Below are 23,146 nucleotides of genomic sequence, written 5' to 3' on the forward strand. Positions count from 1 at the left end.
CCTGAGCTCCTAGAAAGAAAGTATATATTAGGTTTTTTATTTTACAGTGAGACCTGCTGGCAACAGGCTCACTGCAACGAGGGACTAAGGGGAGAAGAAGTGAACCTACCTGCTTGCAGCTAGCTTGGGCTTCTTAGGCTACTGGACACCATTAGCTCCAGAGGGATCGACCGCAGGACCCGTCCTTGGTGTTCGTTCCCGGAGCCGCGCCGCCGTGCCCCTTACAGAGCCAGAAGCAAGAAGATGGTCCGGAAAATCGGCGGCAGAAGACTTCAGTCTTCACCAAGGTAGCGCACAGCACTGCAGCTGTGCGCCATTGCTCCTCATACACACTTCACACTCCGGTCACTGAGGGTGCAGGGCGCTGGGGGGGGGGGCGCCCTGAGCAGCAATAATATCACCTTGGCTGGCAAAATAACCACAATATATAGCCCCAGAGGTTATATATGTGGTAATTACCCCTGCCAGAATACAGAAAAAAGCGGGAGAAAAGTCAGCCGAAAAAGGGGCGGAGCCATCTCCCTCAGCACACTGGCGCCATTTTCCCTCACAGTTCCGCTGGAAGGAAGCTCCCTGACTCTCCCCTGCAGTCTACACTACAGAAAAGGGTAAAAAAGAGAGGGGGGGCACAGATTTGAGGCGCAGTAAATATTACAGCAGCTATAGGGGACATAATTCAGTTAGTCCCTGCATTATATAGCGCTCTGGTGTGTGCTGGCATACTCTCTCTCTGTCTCCCCAAAGGGCTTTTGTGGGGTCCTGTCTCCTTTAAGAGCATTCCCTGTGTGTGTGTGCGGTGTGTCGGTACGGCTGTGTCGACATGTTTGATGAGGAGACTTATGTGGAGGCGGAGCAGATGCCTATAAATGTGATGTCACCCCCTGCGGGGCAGACACCTGAGTGGATGGACTTATGGAAGGAATTACGTGCAAGTGTCGACTCCTTACATAAAAAATTTGACGACATGCCAAATGCGGGACAGCCGGCTTCTCAGCTCGTGCCTGCCCAGGCAATTCAAAGGCCATCAGGGGCTCTAAAACGCCCACTACCTCAGATGGCAGACACAGATGTCGACACGGATACTGATACCAGTGTCGATGACGATGAGTCAAATTTAATGTCCACTAGGGCCATTCGTGGCATGATTGAGGCAATGAAAGAGGTTTTACAGCTTTCTGATATAAACCTAGGTACCTCAAAGAAGGGTATTATGTTTGGGGAGAAAAAACTACCAATAGTTTTTCCCCCATCTGAAGAATTAAATGAAGTGTGTGAAGAAGAGTGGGCTTTCCCTGATAAGAAATTGGTGATTTCAAAAAAATTACTAATGGCGTTCCCTTTCTCGCCAGAGGATAGGTCACGTTGGGAAACTCCCCCTAGGGTGGATAAAGCGCTCACACGTTTGTCTAAAAAGGTGGCACTACCGTCTCCGGATACGGCCGCCCTAAAGGAACCTGCTGATAGAAAGCAGGAGGCTATCCTAAAGTCTATATATACACACACTGGTGTTATACTGAGACCAGCTATTGCTTCAGCGTGGATGTGCAGTGCTGCTGCTGTTTGGTCAGATTCCCTGTCGGAAAATATTGACACCCTGGACAGGGACACTATATTGCTAACCGTAGAGCATATAAAAGACTCAGTCTTGTACATGAGAGATGCACAGAGGGAGATCTGCCGGCTGGCATCTAGAATAAGTGCATTGTCCATTTCTGCTAGGAGAGGCTTATGGACTTGGCAGTGGACAGGGGATGCAGATTCTAAAAGGCACATGGAAGTTTTGCCTTATAAGGGTGAGGAGTTATTCGGGGATGGTCTCTCAGACCTTGTTTCCACAGCAACAGCTGGGAAGTCAGCATTTTTACCCCATGTCCCCTCACAGCCTAAGAAAGCGCCGTACTATCAGGTACAGTCCTTTCGACCCCAGAAAAACAGGCGGGGAAAAGGCGGGTCCTTTCTGTCTAGAGGCAGAGGAAGGGGAAAAAAGCTGCACCACGCAGCAGGTTCCCAGGAACAAAAGTCCTCCCCCGCTTCTTCCAAATCCGCCGCATGACGGTGGGGCTCCACAGGCGGAGCCAGGTACGGTGGGGGGCCGCCTCAAAAATTTCAGCGATCAGTGGGTTCGCTCACGGGTGGATCCCTGGATCCTTCAAGTAGTATCTCAGGGGTACAAGCTGGAATTCGAGGCGCCTCCCCCCCGCCGTTTCCTCAAATCGGCCTTACCGACAACTCCCTCGGGCAGGGAGGCTGTACTAGAGGCAATTCACAAGCTGTATTCCCAGCAGGTGATAGTCAAGGTACCCCTACTTCAACAAGGACGGGGTTACTATTCCACACTGTTTGTGGTACCGAAACCGGACGGTTCGGTGAGACCCAATTTAAATTTGAAATCCTTGAACACATACATAAAAAAATTCAAGTTCAAGATGGAATCGCTCAGGGCGGTTATTTCAAGCCTGGACGAGGGGGATTACATGGTATCCCTGGACATCAAGGATGCTTACCTGCATGTCCCAATTTACCTTCCTCACCAGGAGTACCTCAGATTTGTGGTACAGGATTGCCATTACCAATTCCAGACACTACCGTTTGGACTGTCCACGGCACCGAGGGTGTTTACCAAGGTAATGGCAGAAATGATGATACTCCTTCGAAAAAAGGGAGTTTTAATTATCCCGTACTTGGACGATCTCCTAATAAAGGCGAGGTCCAGGGAGCAGTTACTGGTCGGAGTAGCACTATCTCGGGAAGTGCTACAACAGCATGGCTGGATTCTAAACATTCCAAAGTCACAACTGGTTCCTTCCACACGCTTACTGTTCCTGGGGATGATTCTGGACACAAAACAGAAAAAAGTGTTTCTCCCGCAGGAGAAAGCCAAGGAGCTGTCATCTCTAGTCTGAGACCTCCTAAAACCAAAACGGGTATCGGTGCATCACTGCACACGAGTCCTGGGAAAAATGGTGCTTCGTACGAAGCAATTCCATTCGGCAGGTTCCATGCAAGGACCTTCCAGTGGGACCTCTTGGACAAGTGGTCGGGATCGCATCTTCAGATGCATCAACTGATAACCCTGTCTCCAAGGACCAGGGTGTCTCTACTGTGGTGGCTGCAAAGTGCTCATCTTCTAGTGGGCCGCAGATTCGGCATACAGGACTGGGTCCTGGTGACCACGGATGCCAGCCTTCGGGGCTGGGGCGCAGTCACGCAGGGAAGAAATTTCCAGGGACTTTGGTCAAGTCAGGAGTCGTCCCTGCACATAAACATTCTGGAACTGAGGGCCATTTACAATGCCCTAAGTCAGGCAAGGCCCCTGCTTCAAAACCAGCCGGTTCTGATCCAATCAGACAACATCACGGCAGTCGCCCATGTAAACCGACAGGGCGGCACAAGAAGCAGGGTGGCCATGGCAGAAGCCACAAGGATTCTCCGATGGGCGGAAAATCACGTACTAGCACTGTCAGCAGTGTTCATTCCGGGAGTGGACAACTGGGAAGCAGACTTCCTCAGCAGACACGACCTACACCCGGGAGAGTGGGGACTTCATCCAGAAGTCTTCCTACTGTTGGTAAACCGCTGGGAAAGGCCACAGGTGGACATGATGGCGTCCCGCCTCAACACGAAGCTAAAGAGATATTGCGCCAGGTCAAGGGACCCTCAGGCGATAGCTGTGGACGCTCTAGTGACACCGTGGGTGTACCAGTCGGTCTATGTGTTCCCTCCTCTGCCCCTCATACCAAAGGTACTGAGAATAATAAGAAGGCGAGGAGTAAGAACGATACTCGTGGTTCCGGATTGGCCAAGAAGAGCTTGGTACCCGGAACTTCAAGAAATGTTATCAGAGGACCCATGGCCTCTACCGCTCAGACAGGATCTGCTACAGCAGGGGCCCTGTCTGTTCCAAGACTTACCGCGGTTGCGTTTGACGGCATGGCGGTTGAATTCCGGATCCTAAAGGAAAAGGGCATTCCGGAGGAAGTCATTCCTACGCTGATAAAAGCCAGGAAAGAAGTAACCGCAAACCATTATCACCGCATTTGGCGGAAATATGTTGCGTGGTGTGAGGCCAGGAAGGCCCCTACAGAGGAATTTCAGCTGGGTCGTTTTCTGCACTTCCTACAGTCAGGAGTGACTATGGGCCTAAAATTGGGTTCCATTAAGGTCCAGATTTCGGCTCTGTCGATTTTCTTCCAGAAAGAACTGGCTTCACTGCCTGAAGTTCAGACTTTTGTAAAGGGAGTGCTGCATATTCAGCCCCCTTTTGTGCCTCCTGTGGCACCTTGGGATCTCAATGTGGTGTTGAGTTTCCTAAAATCACATTGGTTTGAACCACTTAAAACCGTGGATCTCAAATATCTCACGTGGAAAGTGGTCATGTTATTGGCCTTGGCTTCGGCCAGGCGTGTGTCAGAATTGGCGGCTTTGTCATGTAAAAGCCCTTATCTGATTTTCCATATGGATAGGGCAGAATTGAGTACTCGTCCCCAGTTTCTCCCTAAGGTGGTATCAGCTTTTCACTTGAACCAACCTATTGTGGTGCCTGCGGCTACTAAGGACTTGGAGGATTCCAAGTTACTGGACGTAGTCAGGGCCTTGAAAATGTATGTTTCCAGGACGGCTGGAGTCAGGAAAACTGACTCGCTTTTTATCCTGTATGCACCCAACAAAATAGGTGCTCCTGCTTCTAAGCAGACTATTGCTCGCTGGATTTGTAGCACAATTCAGCTGGCGCATTCTGCGGCTGGATTGCCGCATCCTAAATCAGTGAAAGCTCATTCCACGAGGAAGGTGGGCTCATCTTGGGCGGCTGCCCGAGGGGTCTCGGCTTTACAACTTTGCCGAGCTGCTACTTGGTCAGGGGCAAACACGTTTGCTAAATTCTACAAATTTGATACCCTGGCTGAGGAGGACCTTGAGTTCTCTCATTCGGTGCTGCAGAGTCATCCGCACTCTCCCGCCCGTTTGGGAGCTTTGGTATAATCCCCATGGTCCTTACGGAGTCCCCAGCATCCACTAGGACGTCAGAGAAAATAAGAATTTACTCACCGGTAATTCTATTTCTCGTAGTCCGTAGTGGATGCTGGGCGCCCATCCCAAGTGCGGATTGTCTGCAATACTTGTATATAGTTATTGCCTAACTAAAGGGTTATTGTTGAGCCATCTGTTGAGAGGCTCAGTTGTATTTCATACTGTTAACTGGGTTAAATATCACGAGTTATACGGTGTGATTGGTGTGGCTGGTATGAGTCTTACCCGGGATTCAAAATCCTTCCTTATTGTGTCAGCTCTTCCGGGCACAGTATCCTAACTGAGGTCTGGAGGAGGGGCATAGAGGGAGGAGCCAGTGCACACCAGGTAGTACCAAATCTTTCTTTTAGTGTGCCCAGTCTCCTGCGGAGCCGTCTATTCCCCATGGTCCTTACGGAGTCCCCAGCATCCACTACGGACTACGAGAAATAGAATTACCGGTGAGTAAATTCTTATTTTATTTGAGGGGGGACTGTAAATGTGGACAGCCCTGAGATCATGAATTGAATTCCTAACCTTTTCAAAAACGTGTTTTTATGTTCGCCCTATTTTTGCTCCAGTTTCCTCTGGCGGCTCTGGTTTCCTCCATCTTATACTCTACCTGTCATCAGGGGTGTAGCCAGAACTTTTTGGGCCCCATAGCAACATTTTGAAGGGCCCCCCGTTCCTATGCTTCTAGAGAGACACTTCTCTGCAGCAGTGTATTAATTTTATGCTCTCTAATAGTGCCCTAGTTCATTTCCTGAACCATAGCAGAGCCTTATTTAATGTTATGCCCCATAGTAGTGCCCTAGTTTCTTTTATGAATCGCAGTAGTGCTTAAATTCACCCTATGTCACATTTCAGAGATGCCTGTACACATTATTATTATTATTATTATTATTATTATTATCCTTTATTTATATGGCGGCACAAGGGTTCCTCAGGGCCCAATTACAGAGTGCATAAACAAATAATCAAACAGGAAAACAGCAACTTACAGTTGATGACAGTATAGGACAAGTACAGGGTAAATAAACATAGTTACATCAGCAGATGACACTGGAATAAGTATCAGGTGGCAGAAGACTGATGGATTTGGTGCAGTTGAAGATTATTAAAGTAAGAAAGGATAAGCACATGAGGGAAGAGGGCCCTGCTTGTGAGAGCTTACATTCTATAGGGGAGGGGTAGACAGACTGGGGTGACACAGATACTGTACATAGAGAGCGTAGAACAGAGGGTTAGGATGATATTTGGCTGGGTTTGGTGAAGAAGTGGGTCTTGAGCCCGTTTGAAGTTTTGTAGAGAGGGGGAGAGGTAGGGAATTCCAAAGAAGTGGTGCAGCACGTGAAAAATCTTGGAGGTAGGAGTGGGAGGAAGTAATCCGTAGGCAGGAGAGTCGGCGTGCATTAGCAGAGTGAAGAGGACGGGTGGGAGTGTAAAGGGAGATAAGGTCAGAGATGTAGATGGGAGAGGAGTGGGTGAGGGCTTTGTAAGCGAGTGTGAGAAGCTTGAAATGGATTCTGAAAGGGAAGGGGAGCCAGTGAATGTCTAGTAAGAGAGGAGAGGTGGACGTAGTGCGTTTGGTGAGGAAGATGAGCCGGACAGCAGCATTGAGGATAGATTGGAGTGGAGAGAGGTATTTGTCAGGAATGCCAGTCAAGAGCAGATTACAGTAGCCCAGTCTGGAGATGACCAGTGAGTGGATAAGAGTCTTAGTAGCATCCTTGGTCAGAAAGGGTCTGATCCTGGAAATATTTTTTAGATGAAAATGGCAGGTTTGTGAGAGGTGCTGAATGTGTGGTTTGAAGGAGAGGGAGGAGTCAAGGATTACTCCAAGACAGCGCACTTGGGGGCTAGAGGAGATAGTAGTGCCATCAATAGATAATGAGATTGTAGGAGAGGAGGTTATGCGGGAGGGAGGGAAGATGATCAGCTCGGTCTTAGACATGTTAAGTTTAAGAAAGCGCTGGGACATCCAGGAAGAGGTAGCAGAGAGACAGTTGGAGATACGAGTGAGGAGAGCAGGGGAGAGGTCTGGAGAGGAAAGATAGATTTGGGTGTCATCAGCATAGAGATGATATTGGAAACCAAAAGAACTAATGAGCTTACCTAGTGAGGACGTATAGAGAGAGAAGAGAAGAGGACCAAGGACAGAACCTTGGGGTACCCCTACAGTTAGTGGAAGTGAGGGGGAGGTGGAGTCATGAGAGGAGACAGAGAAAGAACGGTCAGAAAGGTAGGAGGACAGCCAAGAGAGGGCAGTGTCACGCAGACCAATGGAGTGAAGAATTTGCAGTAGGAGAGGATGGTCCACAGTGTCAAAAGCAGCAGAGAGATCAAGTATAGAGTAGTGTCCCTTAGATTTAGCAGCATGGAGGTCATTGCATACTTTTGTAAGGGCAGTTTCAGTGGAGTGGAGAGGACATTATGCCGCACAGTACCCCCAATTCACATTATGATATATAGTGCTCCCCATTCATAATGTGCCTCATTACAGTGCCCCGGTTCATATTATATAATATTAAAATCCCCACCAGTTAATTTTATATCACACTACTACATGCAGGTCAAGGGGCATACCTAGATATAATGCAGGACCCAATGAAAAGGTTTGAAAGAGCCCCTACACATGTATATAACACATGTAACTTTGACAGGGAAGGTGGCCCCCATAGCAGCTGCACTGCCTGCACCTATGGTAGCTACACTCTTACCTGTCATCAGTATGCAAATTTCTTCCTCTCCTTCTCTGTGCACTTTGCCAGGGTTCTGGCTGATGACATCATATCATCATCACCCCGGAAGCTACAGTCAATGGTGTTTTCTAAGTCCTGGGTTGAATAACATGGTTGCGGGCCTTTCACACTACACTGTGACCTGGGTCTATCCCGGGTTCATCCCTGGTCATTACCTGGTTAGAAATGCAGAGTCACTCGACGCAGGTTATTTTTTTTCGAATCCTTTCAGACTAAGCAAAATCCCGGGTTGCTGCACATTAATGTGAAATAGCCCAAGATTGTTATGCTACTCTGAAAGGGGTATAATTTAGCGTCAGATCAAAAATTAACCATAGTTTATATGCATTCCAGTGTTGTAGGAAATATGGTGTGTAAACTTCACTGGTGCAGGGATTAATGTGAATGATTTAATAGTCTCTGTAAAGTGCTGCACAATATGTATGTAACTAGATTACTGAAAAACAATGGCCCTCATTCCGAGTTGATCGGTCGCAAGGCGATTTTAGCAGAGTTGCTCACGCTAAGCCTACGCCTACTGGGAGTGTATCTTAGCTTCTTAAAATTGCGACCGATGTATTCGCAATATTGCGATTACAAACTACTTAGCAGTTTCAGAGTAGCTTCAGACTTACTCGGCATCTGCGATCAGTTCAGTGCTTGTCGTTCCTGTTTTGACGTCACAAACACACCCAGCGTTCGCCCAGACACTCCCCCGTTTCCCCGGCCACTCCTGCGTTTTTTCCGGAAACAGTAGCGTTTTTTCCCGCACGCCCATAAAACGGCCTGTTTCCGCCCAGTAACACCCATTTCCTGTCAATCACATTACGATCGCCGGAGCGATGAAAAAGCCGTGAGTAAAAATACTATCTCCATTGTAAAATTACTTGGCGCAGTCGCAGTGCGATTATTGCGCATGCGTACTAAGCCGAATTTCACTGCGATGCGATGAAAAATACCGAGCGAACGACTCGGAATGAGGGCCAATGTACAAGTGAGCCTAATATTATTCACTGTCAATTGGTGGGCTGAAATGACACCCTAGACTGTCTCTTTAAAGAAGCTTTTTCTCTCATGAACCTGATCAGTTTAGCAAATCAGCATTGTAACAGTTGTTTAATTGAAGTTTCCTTTCATAGTGATTTCATTTGATTGCGTTCACTTGAATCTCCACAAGACCTGGGCATAAATAGAGTAACCCTGAAATCATGGAGATTCAGATACCTTGCCTGAACCTGCAAGTGAGGAGAAACCACACCCCATAGAAAAAGCAAATAAAAAAATAACATTATGAACATCAACATGGTTATTGTTAACATACTATACTGAACTCAAATGGAGTATTATTATAATTATTATTATTATTATTATTATTTGATTTTTTATTTTTAAATTTGGTGCCACAAGGGTTCCACAGTGCCTAACTAACAAAGCACATCAACAAATGAGTAAGACAAGAAAATGACTTACAGTACAAGACAGTGTGGGACAAGTATTTGGTATATAATTATTGCTGCATCAGGGGTCAGGACAGTGAAATAATCATCAAAGTGGCAAAAATTATGGGCTAGGTGCCATTGTCAGGAGTATAGAGTAGAAAATGGTCATAGAGAGGAAAAGCACATGAGGGGAGAGGGCCCACCTCATGAAGGGGAGGGGTAGACAGTCGAGAGTGACACAGATGGGATAGAAGTTGGCATGAAACAGAGGGTTAGTATGAGAGATGGCTGGGTTTGATGAAGAAGTGGGTCTTGAGAGCCTGTGTAAAGTTTTGAAGAGAGGTGAATACCAGAGGTAGGAAGCACCACAGCTAAAATCTTGGAGATAGCAATGGGAGGAAGTAATCAGTTGACAGGAGAGGCTGCATGTATTTGTGGAGCTAAAAGGGCGGGTGGGAGTATAAACGAAGATAAGGTCAGATACAGCATTGGCTCCTACCTGGGAGGAGGAGGAAGGCTGCCTCGGGTCATACTGCTGGGTCTCCACCGCCTTGTCCCCATTGCCTGGTCCCTGCTTCTGCACCTGTACTATGTAGTTCACAGACGCCAGAAATCGACGCATGCACAGTAGAGGCGAACTTCGGCTCCTACGTCTCTGCTGCATTCTGTAGATGCCGGTTAGGGCTCACGAGGCAGGGAGTGGCTTTCTACAGGAAGCCAGCTCTCTGCTAATTACTGCCTGGTCTGGCAGTCCTGGAGGGAGAAAACACTTTCCAATGGAACTACGCTGTTTATCTGTGACTGACAGATAGGACTTCCAATAGTAAGTCACTGCCAGTCACAGTGAAACTAGTGCAGTCTTACTGACTGTATCTATCTTCACTGACAGTGAGCTGGGTTGGCAGATTTTACCGGGGTTAGGCAGTCCTGCAGTCCATAGGTAAAAACCGCCACCAGTCAGATAATTAAGTGGGAGAGGAATGGGTGAGGGCTTTGCAAATGATTGTGAGACACTTGAATTGGATTTGGAAGGTTAAAGGGAGCCAGTGAACGGCTTGTAAGAGAGGGAAGGTTAACATAGGACATTTTGAGAGGAAGATCAGCAAGGCAGCAGCATTGAGGATACATTGAAGTGGAGAGAGGCATTTATCAGGGAGGAGAGTTAGGAGGAGATTAAAGTAGTAAAATCTGGAGATGACCAGTGAGTGGATGAGGGTTTTAGCATCCAGGGTGAGAAATTGTCTGATCCAGGAATTATTTTTGAAACAGCTGGATTGCGAAATGTACTGAATGTGTGGTTTAAAGGAGAAGCCAGAATCAATTATAACTCCAAGACAGCATAGTTGAGGGCTAGAGGAGATAGTTGTGCTGTCGGGGTGGGAAGATGATCAGCTCAGTAGTAGACATGTTATGTTTAAGTGCTGGGACATCCAAGAAGATATAGCAGAGAGAGAGCTGGAAACACGAGTGAGGAGAGAGGTAGGAGATCAGAGGATGGAAGGTAGATTTGAGTATCATCAGCATAGAGATGATATTGGAGGTCGAAAGAGCAAATGAGCTCACCTAAAGAGGACTTACAGTGATTGAAAAGGAGAGGTCCAAGAACAGAACCTTAGGGGACACCTACTGTTATGGGAAGTGCAAGAGTGGTGGAGTCATGAGAGGAGACAGAGAAGGAGCACTCAGAGAGGTAGGAAGACAGGGCAGTATCATGCAGACCAATAAAGTGAAGGATTTGCCGGAAGAGAGGGTGGTCCACAGTGTCAAAAGCATAGAGATCAAGGAGGAGATTAGTGGCCCTTGGATTTGGCATCATGGAGGTCATTGCAGACTTTCATGAAGGCAGTTTCAGTGAAGTGGAGAGGATAGAAGCCAGTCTGGAATGAATCAAGCATGGAGTGGGAGGAAAGAAAGGAGGTAAGGCAGTTGTAGACAATACACTCAAGGAGTTTGGAGGCAAAAGGGAGGAGAGATGGGTTGATAGTTAGAGATTGTTAGGCTATGTACACACTATGCGATGTGTGCACAATGCCACATCGCTAGTAATGTGACCCTGGCTGGGGACATGGCATCAACAAGTGCATACACACTTGCCGATGTCAGGAGCAACGAGTGGCTGAGGGTAGCAATTCTACATTCGGCAGCATGGCTGTCAGCAACATCAGCTGTCAGACCTCCATGTAGGTCCAAAGGGTGATGCCGCATTCAACCTGCAGTTAGTGTGCATCGTACACGATATAGTGCATACACACTAGACAATGTGAACGATATCACATACGATCAGGCTGATATTGGCCAGCTCGTACGCAATATCACCTAGTGTGTACGCACCCTTACGATCAAGGGTAGGTTTTTTTTTTAGGAATGAAGGAGACTAAGGGGGTAATTCTGAGTTGATCGCAGCAGGAACTTTTTTAGCAATTGGGCAAAACCATGTGCACTGCAGGGGTGGCAGATATAACATGTGCAGAGAGAGAGAGATTTGGGTGTGGTGAGTTCAATCTGCAATCTAAATTTCAGTGTAAAAATAAAGCAGCCAGTATTTACCCTGCACAGAAACAAAATAACCCACCCAAATCTAACTCTCTCTGCACATATTATATCTGCCCCCCTGCACTGCACATGGTTTTGCCCAAATGCTAAAAAATTTCCTGCTGCGATCAACTTGGAATTACCCCCTAAGGCAGAAGGGACAGTGCCTGAGAGGGGAGAGATTGAGGAGGTGGACAAGATGGGAATAGGCAGAAGGAGAGAGGTAGCGGCGGAGGTAGGATCAAGTGGAGAGGTGGTAAGGGGAGGACCGGAAGAGGGCCATTACTTCATCTCCAGATACTGTGAAAAAATAATTCACACTTGGTGAGATGGATGGGGACGGGTTTTTAGGGAAAGGAGGGTGCAGGTTATTGAGGGTCAGTTGAGCTGTGATATCCAGAAATACTGTATGGAGTAAATTTTGGATGTGAAGTAGGTGGCAAAGTCAAGGGCAGAGAGAAGGGAGTCGAGGAGTGGGTGGGCTGAGGGGGGAGTTGACCGTGGCAAAGAGATACTAGGAGTTTGAAGATTGGAAGGAGATGAGGTTCTTATGAATGTTTAGAGCTGGAAATGGCAACAGTGTAAAATAAGAACATACATTCGAAATAGAGGAAGTCCATTTTAGTGCATGATTTCCTCTACTGTTGCTCGGCGGTACATGAGCACTTGCAGATCTTGTATATTTGGAGTGCCAGGGTTGAGTTGTTAATCTGCAAGGGTGAATAGTGGCCACTTGAGCAACAGAGTTAAAAGCAGAAGTAAGGGAGGCATTGTATAAGTAAGTGGATTGTTCAAAATTAGAGAGAGAAATTAGTCAAACAGGGAGGATAATAAAACATTGTTGATGGCATCAATGTTACGATTAGTGATGGTAGCCTTATGGAGACAGAGGTAAAGAAGCAGAGTGGGATAAGTTAAAAGAGAGGATGTGATGGTCATAGAGGGGAATAGGGTGTTGGAGAAGTCAGAAATATCAATGGCGAGTAAAGACCAGATCAAGTGAGTGCCCATTCACATGGGAGGATGAGAAGGTCCACTGGGAGAGACAAAGCAATGATGTGAGGTTAAGGAGTTCAGAGGCAGGGGATTCTGTGGGGATATCAATTGGGATGTTGAAATAACCTAAGATAATGGAGGAAATGTCTGAAAAGAGGAAGTGAGTGAGCCAAAGTGATCAAGGAATTTGTTGGGAATGCCAGAGGGCGGTAAATGACAGCTACTCAAAGGTGAACAGGTTGGAAGAGGTGAATAGCAAATACATCAAATGTAGAGAATGTAAGGAAGGCTCTTGGGGTATGAGTTAGGAGTAACCAAAGGATATAAGGAACCCAGCACCACCACCATGTTGACCCCTAGGCTGTTGGGTATGTGTGAATATGAGGCCCCAGGCAGATAGAGCAGCAGTAGTAGTGGTGTCAGTGGGTGAAACCTAGGTTTCTGTAATGGCTAGGAGATTGGGTGGGGACCAATTTGTTACAGACAAATCTGGCATTCCAGAGGGCACAGTTGAGAAGGAGTGTATGGGTGAGATGTGAATGATATTATCAGGGTTGCTGTAGCATTGTGGTGAGATTAATTTTGAGGAGAGGGATGGTGAGAGAGTAGTGATTGTGTGGGTGTCTGAGCTGGCAAGGTACACAGTAGAAAGTGGGCAGGGAGGGAGCTCAGTGTGATGCAGATGGAGGTGAGATGACAGGGTGAGGAGGGAGGGATCAAGGTTAAGTGGTGGGGTAGTAAAACCATGGTGGGTGAAAGGTGACTGAAAGTGGGGTAACAGGAGAGGAGGAGAAGTGAAGCATAGGGGTGGAGGGGACACGGAGGAGGTGTAGGAGACTAGAGGGGAAGTATAGAGGTGGGAGCAGGGAGCAAGATACAGTATTAGGTGGACAATGCGGGTAATTCGGAGTTGATCACAGCAGGATTTTTGTTAGCAGTTGGGCAAAACCATGTGCACTGCAGGGGAGGTAGATATAACATGTGCAGAGAGAGTTAGATTTGGGTGGGTTATTTTGTTTCTGTGCAGGGTAAATACTGGCTGCTTTATTTTTACACTGCAATTTAGATTGCAGATTGAACAAACCACACCCAAATCTAACTCTCTGCACATGTTATAGCTGCCTCCCCTGCAGTGCACATGGTTTTGCCCAACTGCTAACAAAAATCCTGCTGCGATCAACTCAGAATTACCCCCAATGAGTGATAGGGAGATTTGAAGAAAACCTGAACATAGTGTGGATTAGGTAAATATGGGGGAGGAAATAGGAGTGGAGGCTGTAAGAGAAACAGAGCAGTAGATTTGCAGAAGTGCAGGTGAGAGAGTACAGTGTTAGTAACGGAGTAAATTTGTGACAGTACATTTAATTTGAAGTTAAATGAAAGTATAGATACTATGGGTGCAGAAATTGATTTGTACTGCGTAAGACAGCAGTGGTAATTCACACAGGACTTTTAAGTGTATAAATTAAAAATTGCATTGGTACAGCTGTGCAATAAAAAAAAATACATATAAAAGCATTTACAGGTGAAATGGGAAGTTTTTGCAATGTCCATGTGCTGAGTATCCAGGTTAAACCACCAGGAGGTGAATGGTGTGAAGAGTAAGTGAACTCATTTCTTTTTTACAAGTAGTCCTTCAGTTTTCTGATTATTGATAGTTTTCTCCATCTGTTTCAGTTTGGTTTAATTCTGGTATAATGCTGAAGTTCAATTTCAATTTTAACACACTTTGCTAATTAAGTACTTCGCTAAATTATGCTTACAGCTTACCTGGCTTATACAGTCAGCAGAATGAAAAGTAAATAAAGAAACAATGCATGTTCCCAAATATTGGAATCCACAACCACTCCTCACCCCCTAGAAAAGGCTTGTCAAACTCAATCCCAACTGGACCGAATAATCAAGGTTTAAGGGGTCTATTTACTAAGCCTTGGGTGGAGAACAAGTGGATGGAGATAAGGTACCAGCCATGTTTCAAACCCAGCCTGTGACATGGCGGTTAGGAGCTGATTGGCTGGTACTTTATCTGCGTACACTTTATCTCTGTCCAAGGCTTAGTAAATAGACCCCTGAGTCTTGTGTGGAGCGCAAGAAAAATAAAAAGTCTTACATGCAATTTTGAAAGATTAATTAGAAAAAAACAACAATAACGTATAATAAAATAGATGTCAGTTATCAGGAAGAAAACAACTTTAATAGTGTAAGCTGGTAGCTGTGTAATTCCCCCTCATAGCACAGCAGCCCCCCCGTGTACATTTCTCCTTCTCCATCAATTGTCTCATGCATGTGCAGAACTGTAAATGCTTCCCGATCGGCGCTATGCTCCGACCTCGGCAGACAGGCCCATAATAACTCATTCGACAGGGGTGGGACGCATTCCATTGTTTAAAAAAAAAGTTAACTTGATCCCCAAAACTATGCATTGTGGGCCGCATGTGACTCGAGGGACATGAGTTTGACATGTCTACCCTAGAATGAAAAGTAATCTATTACCTTAAAAACAAGCAAGGCATACCACATAACTAACAACTGTGTATGTACTTTTAAAAATTTAAGAAAATACATCAGAATGGGAGACTATGCAGCAATGTTTGACTTTGCTTACTTAGATACAAGAAATAGTTTAAAAGAAATTTGAGTGTCTATCGAAATACCGGCAGCAGTAAATATTGGCAGCTATTGTTAACTTATCTATAAGTTTCAAAGCTGGCCTATAGAAATACAAGACAGCAGTTAATGTTTAGAGCTGTAGTCAAATGACCTGTAGATGACGAGATTCAATTCACAATCGATATCAACTGAATATAAATGAACCTCTGTATAACACTGAAGTTATGCTTCAATTTTAACTCACTTTGCTAATTATACACTTCACTACACAGGTTGAGTATCCCATATCCAAATATTTCAAAATACGGAATATTCCAAAATACGGAATTTTTTGAGTGAGATAGTGAAACCTTTGTTTTCTGGTGGCTCAATGTACACAAACTTTGTTTAATACACAAAGGTATTACAAATATTGTATTAAATGACTTTCAGGCTGTGTGTATAAGGTGTATATGAAACATAAATGAATTGTGTGAATGTACACACATTTTGTTTAATGCAGAAAGTTATTAAAAATATTGGCTAAAATTACCTTCAGGCTGTGTATAAGGTGTATATGAAACATAAATGCATTCGGTGCTTAGACTTAGGTCCCATCGCCATGATATTTCACTATGGTATGCAATTATTCCAAAATACGGAAAAATCCGATATCCAAAATACTTCTGGTCCCAAGCATTTTGGATAAGGGATACTCAACCTGTATTATGTTTACAGTCAGTGGCATAACTACCGTGGGTGCAAGAGGTGCATCTGCTATGGGGCCCGGGCTGCCTCCAGGGCCCACAACTCTCCCTGCACACAGTCACGCACAGTCAAGGATTGGGCAGCTGGGATTTAAGCTTAATCACTAGTCAGTCTAAACCTGAGGCACCCAGCTGGTCAGAGAAGGAAGAACGATGGCACGTGGGATATAAAGTTTATCTTCTACTTCTCAGACTCTCATTGTGTCCTTTAAAGATGGCCACTGCCAGAGCTACAGTAGATAGATGGGCTAAGATTTTCCCAGGCCCCCACTCTCAGTGCTCTGCCAACTGTAGGGATTGAACAGTGAGTGCAGACTGAGCAGATGGGTGTGGCTACACAGCAGCAAGCAACATTTGAGATGAGGCAGCTGCACTGAAGAGTGCCCGTGGTCCACCCAGTAAGAGGGAGGGAGGGAAAGAGGGAGGTAAATGTTTGTGTGTAACCAGATGTGTCTGACTATGTAAATATTTTTGATGTTTATAACTATGTGTATACATGTGTGTGTGTGTGGCTGTACATACTATATGTGCGTGACTATTTGTATGTCACTGTGTGTGTGTGTGTGTGTGTGTGTGTGTGTGTGTGTGTGTGTGTCTGTACATACTGTATGTTTATATGTGTTGTACTATTTGTGTGACAGTATGTGACCATATATATGCGAGTATGACTGTATACTGCATATGTTTATATGTGTGTGTGTGTGTGTGTGTGTGTGTGTGTGTGTGTGTACTGGTGTAACTATAGCAGGTGCAGGGGTGTGGCTGCTACTGGGCCATCCCCCTGCACCCATTTACAGTATGGGTAGAATGTTTGTTGTATATTTTTGTCAATTGCTGTTTTCTGTTTGTTGCACCTCTGAATGTTTTTGTAGTACGTGAGATTGGCAGGTTGGTATGTCCTTTTTGTGGGTCTAGGTTGGACGCAGTGGTGATGTTTGATGCATTGGGGTGGTGTATTTTGTCTGTGCATTTGTCCCAATGGTGTTTGTGTGGAGTTGTAGTGTATATTCAGTCATGGAGAGGTGCATTGGAGATGTGTTGGGCCTTCCTGGGCAGTTGCAGGGGATTCTCTGAATGGATGCAGATGTGGCATTGTGTGGCATGCTGTTTGAGTGATGTGAATGTGTTGCTGGAGGTGGTTGCTTGCAGAGATGCTAGTTCGCTTGGGGCCATGCTCAAGCAGATGTTCTGCACTTAGGGGGTGATTGAGACCTGATCACTGGGCTGCTCACTTTGCTGTCCTGCGTTCAGATAGTCACCGCCTCCAGGGGGAGTGTAAATTCGCCGTGCATGTGTGCGGGTTTGTGTACACTGAGCTGCAAAAATCCACTGTGTGCAGTCTCCGCGCAGCCCAGGACTCCTACAGTGCGATGAGAAGTGGCTGATTGAGGCTGGAGCTGACGTCAGACACCCTCCCTGAAAACGCTTGGCCACGCCTCAACATGGAGTAATGGTTGTATAGTTTACCTGTTGGTGATAAAGGATTGATGAGGAGTCAGTTCACAATCAGTAACCGCTGATGACATAACTTAACGCAGGTATAACGCTAATATTATTAATATAATAGCACTTTTGTGTCAGCACTTCTATGGAAGCACTACCAGCCTATGGCCTAACAGCCTTATACTAAACTTCAAATAGTAAAATTTGTTATGTGAATGCAACGATTGAAAACTCATTCCAATGTATTCTCATTTACAATGCCAGGCAATAAATCGGCTTACACAAAAATGCATTGCATATCAACATGGCAGATTTCAGAATCTTAGCAAAGAAAAAAAAATGTATTCAATGTACCTATACAATGCAACACTGCTATACAATAAAATCGTATTTCATTTGCATCTGATGGGAGTACTGGTTGTTCAATTTACCTATGTAATACAACACAACACTGCTATGCAATGCAAACCTATTTCATTTGCATCCGGTGGGAGTAATGGTTGTTCAATTTACCTGTTGATGAAAAGGAGTACTGAGGAGTCAGTTCACAATCAATAACAGATAACGACATAACTTAAAGCAGGTATAACGGTAACATTATTAATGTAATAGCACTTTTATGTCAGCACTTCTGTGGAAGCACTACCAGCCTACGGCCTAACAGCCTTATAATTCTGCTATTTGCTTAGACAAGTATTTTAGAGAAGTAAGTTAGACAAGTACAGCAGAATGCTTTATGGTTTTTATCTTTTATCTTTTAGATTACAAGAGAAAATAGACATGACCTGCTACAAGAAATTGTGAATTTCATAAAGGACTGCTGCAAATAAGCTACGGTGCTTAAATTCAATGGGCACATGCTCAATAATTACAGTATTATTGGTCTTTATATTAAACAAAATATCTACTGTATATGCATGGAAAAACTCATAAAACATATTTAAACCCTATGGCAGTAATGTAGCTTCTTAGGTGGTGATTCAGACCTTATCGCTGCTGTGTGTTTTCACACAGCGGGCGATCAGGTACTAACTGCGCATGCGTGTGCACCACAATGCACAAGTGCGTTAGACAGCAACAAAGGGCATCACATGGGCGTTCGCAAGGTGATTGACAGTAGGAAGCTGTTTGTGGGTGGTAACTGACCGTTTACTGGGATTATGGGTGTGTAGAGATATCTTATGGGCGCTAACAAAGCAGCAACAATTTTATGTCGTGCTTATACCCTATAACCAAAATACAAACCAGAAAGGACAAGGTGATGACAAATAATGATGTGCCCTAAGGTTCTATCAATATAGGTGTATGCATGCAACACCCTAGGTATAATAATTTATACTTGTCTCAGACACTACTCTAGATTCACGGTGTATATGTCAATAAATATCTCAAGCACAGTTTTTTAGCTCACAATGTGAATGAAATTCTCATGCAGCAGACATCAACGGATATATGAAAAAAGAAGAACAAATTCGACATAGCATAATATTGTTTCTACCTATTTCATATAGATAGCCAAAAAAAAGTGTGGCTATTCTAAGGTGTATCCCCAACGTGCGTTAGATAGAGAATTGGAGGCTTTACCAGACGGATATGAATTCCAGGCACGTAGTAGATACACAGGTCCCGAGTGTTATCCTCAATGGTTCCAATTTCATTTGCATATGTGGGAAATAGAAATTATGCCTCACATAGCGTGATACCGTATAAACAATTTATTTCACAGACACTGATTACATAAACCATAAAACATAAAAATTGGTAAAATGAGGATTGGAGGAGTTACCAGATAGAAAGTCTATGTGGGCATATACTGTAGTTCTTAAATGGAAGCACCCAGTTCTGGATACTGGACTTATGCTCTCAAATCGAATACACCTGTAGCGATATCTCCAATCCTGTTACCAATCCCGTTGTCACAAGCCAACACGTATTAAGCAGATGCTCTTCATCACGGCAGACACAGTTCCAAAAACATCTCTAGTTTAAACACATTTACAATTCTTAACTATGCTTCAGAGTATACTGTATAAACACACAAACCTTTTCTCCCAGTGTACCCATCCATTTGCATTCCCCTTAGTTAATACTATAAACACTTTATGCAAAATGACTTCTCTATGCACTGCCATGTCTCTCACCGCTGGGCAACAGCCACAAAGGGTTAATATGATCCCAAGAACCACTTCATGAGATCTACATCTATAGTAAGCTGCCTTTACTATAGAGCTCAATACTCTCACTGATCTATTTGCTGGGCTCTGGTAATGAGAGGGGGCATGGCCAGACCACTCGGTTCAAAATATGAAGAAATATCATTTACATGCGCCCATGAAGTGGCCACACGCTGCAAGGGGGGGTGTCTCCAATTTCAGAACTTGTGGGTGGCGGGCCAGCACGATCACTGCCCTTCCTTTCATCATGCACGGTGATGTAATGTATATTTAGAACCAGCACTCACATTAATCAGTTCAGTTTGTTTGGTACCATCAGCATAGGTAATTCAGAACAGAAAAGACTGCGGCACTCAAAGTCGATTAGTAGAATGGACCTAATTCAGATCTGATCGTAGCAGTAACTTTGTTAGCAGATGGGCAAAACCATGTGCACTGGAGGGGGGGCAGATATAACATGTGCAGAGAGAGATAGATTTGGGTGGGGTGTGTTCAAACTGAAATCTAAATTGCAGTGTAAAAATAAAGCAGCCAGTATTTATCCTGCACAGAAACAATATAACCAACCCAAACCTAACTCCTCTCTGCACATGTTATATCTGCCCCCCTGCAGTGCACATGGTTTTGCCCATCTGCTAACAAAGTTTCTGCTATGATCAGGTCTGAATTAGGCCCAATGTATTAAAGAATTATGGCATGTTACATGCCATAATTCTTTTATACAATCTACTAATTGACTGAGTGCCGCAGTCTTTTGTCTGATATATAGTGACAGGAATAGCATAGACAGATTATAATCCAACATACTCTATTTCCATCTCGGGCAGGATACAGCTTTACATGTAAGTTTTTTGCAGGTCAGGTTTTCAGGCAGTTCTTACAGCACCAGTATAACATTCCATGTTCTGGTAATCACAAACTGCATATTGCAAATGGCTACTAATGTAACCTCAGACTTCCATCTATCGCCTGTCCACTTGTTGGCATCAGGAGCAATGACCTACTGAACAACACACATTATTAAAGACAGCAGACAAGGTGAAGTGATTAGCCCAGCTGTGGCCTACCATATTCTCAGCTAAAAGCGGACCGGATTCCATTAGACCTGTTGCTGCTGTTCCAATACTGCAAAATACTGCTGTTTCATATTAACCTCATGTGGAATCATGCTGTCCCTGCCACTATATATATATATATATATATATATATCGATAGATAGATAGATAGATAGATAGATAGATAGATAGATAGATAGATAGATATGGTCCTGGGGAGTGCTTGTTGTTAATTAATCATTGGCTTATACCACAACCGACATTGAATTGCACTATATATCAATTTACTTATAAATCAAAAGGTAATAAGATTTTGTCTCCAATATAAGACGTAGTTAGTATAAATTTGCAGCTTGACACTCTATTTCTTATTAAATACAGTGGCAAGCTGCAAACTTAAACTAACTACATCCTATATTATATTTTGATTCACAAATAAGTAAATGAAGGGTGACACAGTTGACTTATTAAAAATCTTATGTGATTGAGAATATATACAATCTACAGTGTCATGACCAGGGAGCGGTGGCCACCACACTTACTGCTCCACTGTGCGCTGGGTCTCTGATGCAGGGTCCTTCCGGGAGGCCGATGGTCTCAGCGTGCGGATGGTGGGAGTTTCCGCTGTCTCTGGTCCATGGGTGCCGCCATTGTTCCTGGTGGTCACATGATGGGAATTGAGCAATGGTGGGACCCGAGGTGTCACATGATCCCTGTTACCAAAGGGAGCATCGCAGGAGGTGACAAAGTCAACTTTATGTTCTTCATTGCCATTTTGTAACACTGGCAGCCATTTTCTTATACTGTATGTTATTAATGAACCCATCTGCTTCAGCTACATGACTGGCAATGGACAAGGAATGTGCAGTTCAGAGAAATGAAACTTCCGTATTTAAGCCCTTTCACTTGAAATAGTTTCAGGGATGATATGTGGACATTCTTGTACCAGTCTGTACCAAGACAAGGAGCAGCTAACAGATGCAGTTTCTTATCTTATTGCTAGGCAGAATATCCAGTGGGTGGGCTTGTTGGGGGTTGTAATGGAACCAATGTAATTCAATGTAATGCATTGCAAACCCTCTTTACTGTAACTGAAATTTATGCACAAAAGAGAATCATCTGAAACTACTCCTTTGCCTGTGTGATTAACTCTCTCAATCGATCGAAGGCTTCTGATTCCTGACACATATATAGAGCTTGTGCTGGGCCAGGATAGGTCCAAAAAGAATTGCATACAACTTGGAGATTTCCCACCGTGATATCCTAGAGGCTGAACTGAGGACGGACAACCCCTATGCTGACCCAGATGACCAGATATCTACCACACCCGGGGTGAGTAGCTTTCTACTCAGGTCGACTTCTTGTTATTTGGTTCAGTTAATATCTGTCCAAAGTATCAGGTACTACGGGAATCTATATGTCTCAGGAGTACAGCTAACGTTGTTGTTTGTTTTCTGTTTTGTATTGTCTGCAGAGCCGAAACTAGGGGGGGGGGGCTAGGGGGGCATGTGACCTGGGCGCCAGACTGGAGAGGGCGCCGAGACTGTCACTAATCCCCCCTAACACCCCCTCCCTATGCGGCAGCCATAGCATACAGTCGGGGAGCTCGAGCTCCAGATTCTGCAAGCTCCCGCCTAGCCAGCAGGCACACTCACCGCATCGTAGAGATGACACTGAAAATAAACTACATCTCCCAACAGCCCTTGCTGCCGGGAGCTGTACTTTACTTTCAGTTTCAACTCTGCAGCGTGCAGTGATCGGTACAGCAGAGACGCATTAAGAGGGGGCACAGGGGACAAATTACTAACCCCCTCCCCCTTCCCCCGCTCACCCCACTGCCAGTTACTTTAATAATTGCAGCCACTGCTGCAGTGAACAGAAATTCCGAAAAGGGGGCGGGGCTAAACGGCACTGTACACACAGTGCCATGCCAGCCAGCAACAGCGTGGGAGAGAGGAGGGGAGCAGAGCAGCACAGCCTAAACAGTGAGTATAACTCAGGGAAGGGGCACTGTATGTTTCTGTGACTGCTATATGTATGTGTGCATGTGTGTGATTGTATGTGAATAGGTGTGTGACTACATATCTGTATGGGTGTGGTATGCGTGACCGGGCATACTGATGCTGGTGTCCCGGGAGCGGAATGCCGTCGAGGGAAAGGGGGGGTGGCGAGCGCAGCAAGCCTCTTTGCGGGCTCGCTGTGCTCGCCACGCTGGGGTGGGAGTGGTCCCTGTTGGTCGGCATGCCGACCGTCGGGATTGTGAGGGGGTGGGATATAGGGGGAGGTACTGTGACCAGCGGTCACATAACTGCATCCCATCTGTATGTGTGCTTGTGTGTCACTATACATATGTGTCAGTATACATGTGTTTGTACAGGTGTGTGATTATATGTATGTATGTAT

General features: G+C 45.1%; 1 protein-coding gene across 6 annotated transcripts in view; it reads left to right on the top strand.

Annotated features, from left to right (window-relative positions):
- Positions 1-18,464, top strand: part of NTPCR (nucleoside-triphosphatase, cancer-related) — a 499,212-nt gene extending 480,748 nt beyond the window's left edge. For all 6 annotated transcript variants that reach the window (XM_063917685.1, XM_063917686.1, XM_063917684.1 and 3 more), the window contains one exon: positions 18,276-18,464. In XM_063917685.1, the coding sequence (XP_063773755.1) occupies positions 18,276-18,344 (69 nt within the window). In that variant the 3' untranslated portion in view covers positions 18,345-18,464. The remainder of the gene's footprint in view (positions 1-18,275) is intronic.
- The last annotated feature ends 4,682 nt before the right edge of the window (positions 18,465-23,146 follow it).

This window comes from Pseudophryne corroboree, chromosome 4 (genome assembly GCF_028390025.1).
Source record: "Pseudophryne corroboree isolate aPseCor3 chromosome 4, aPseCor3.hap2, whole genome shotgun sequence".
In the NCBI taxonomy this organism is placed as follows: Eukaryota; Metazoa; Chordata; class Amphibia; order Anura; family Myobatrachidae; genus Pseudophryne; species Pseudophryne corroboree.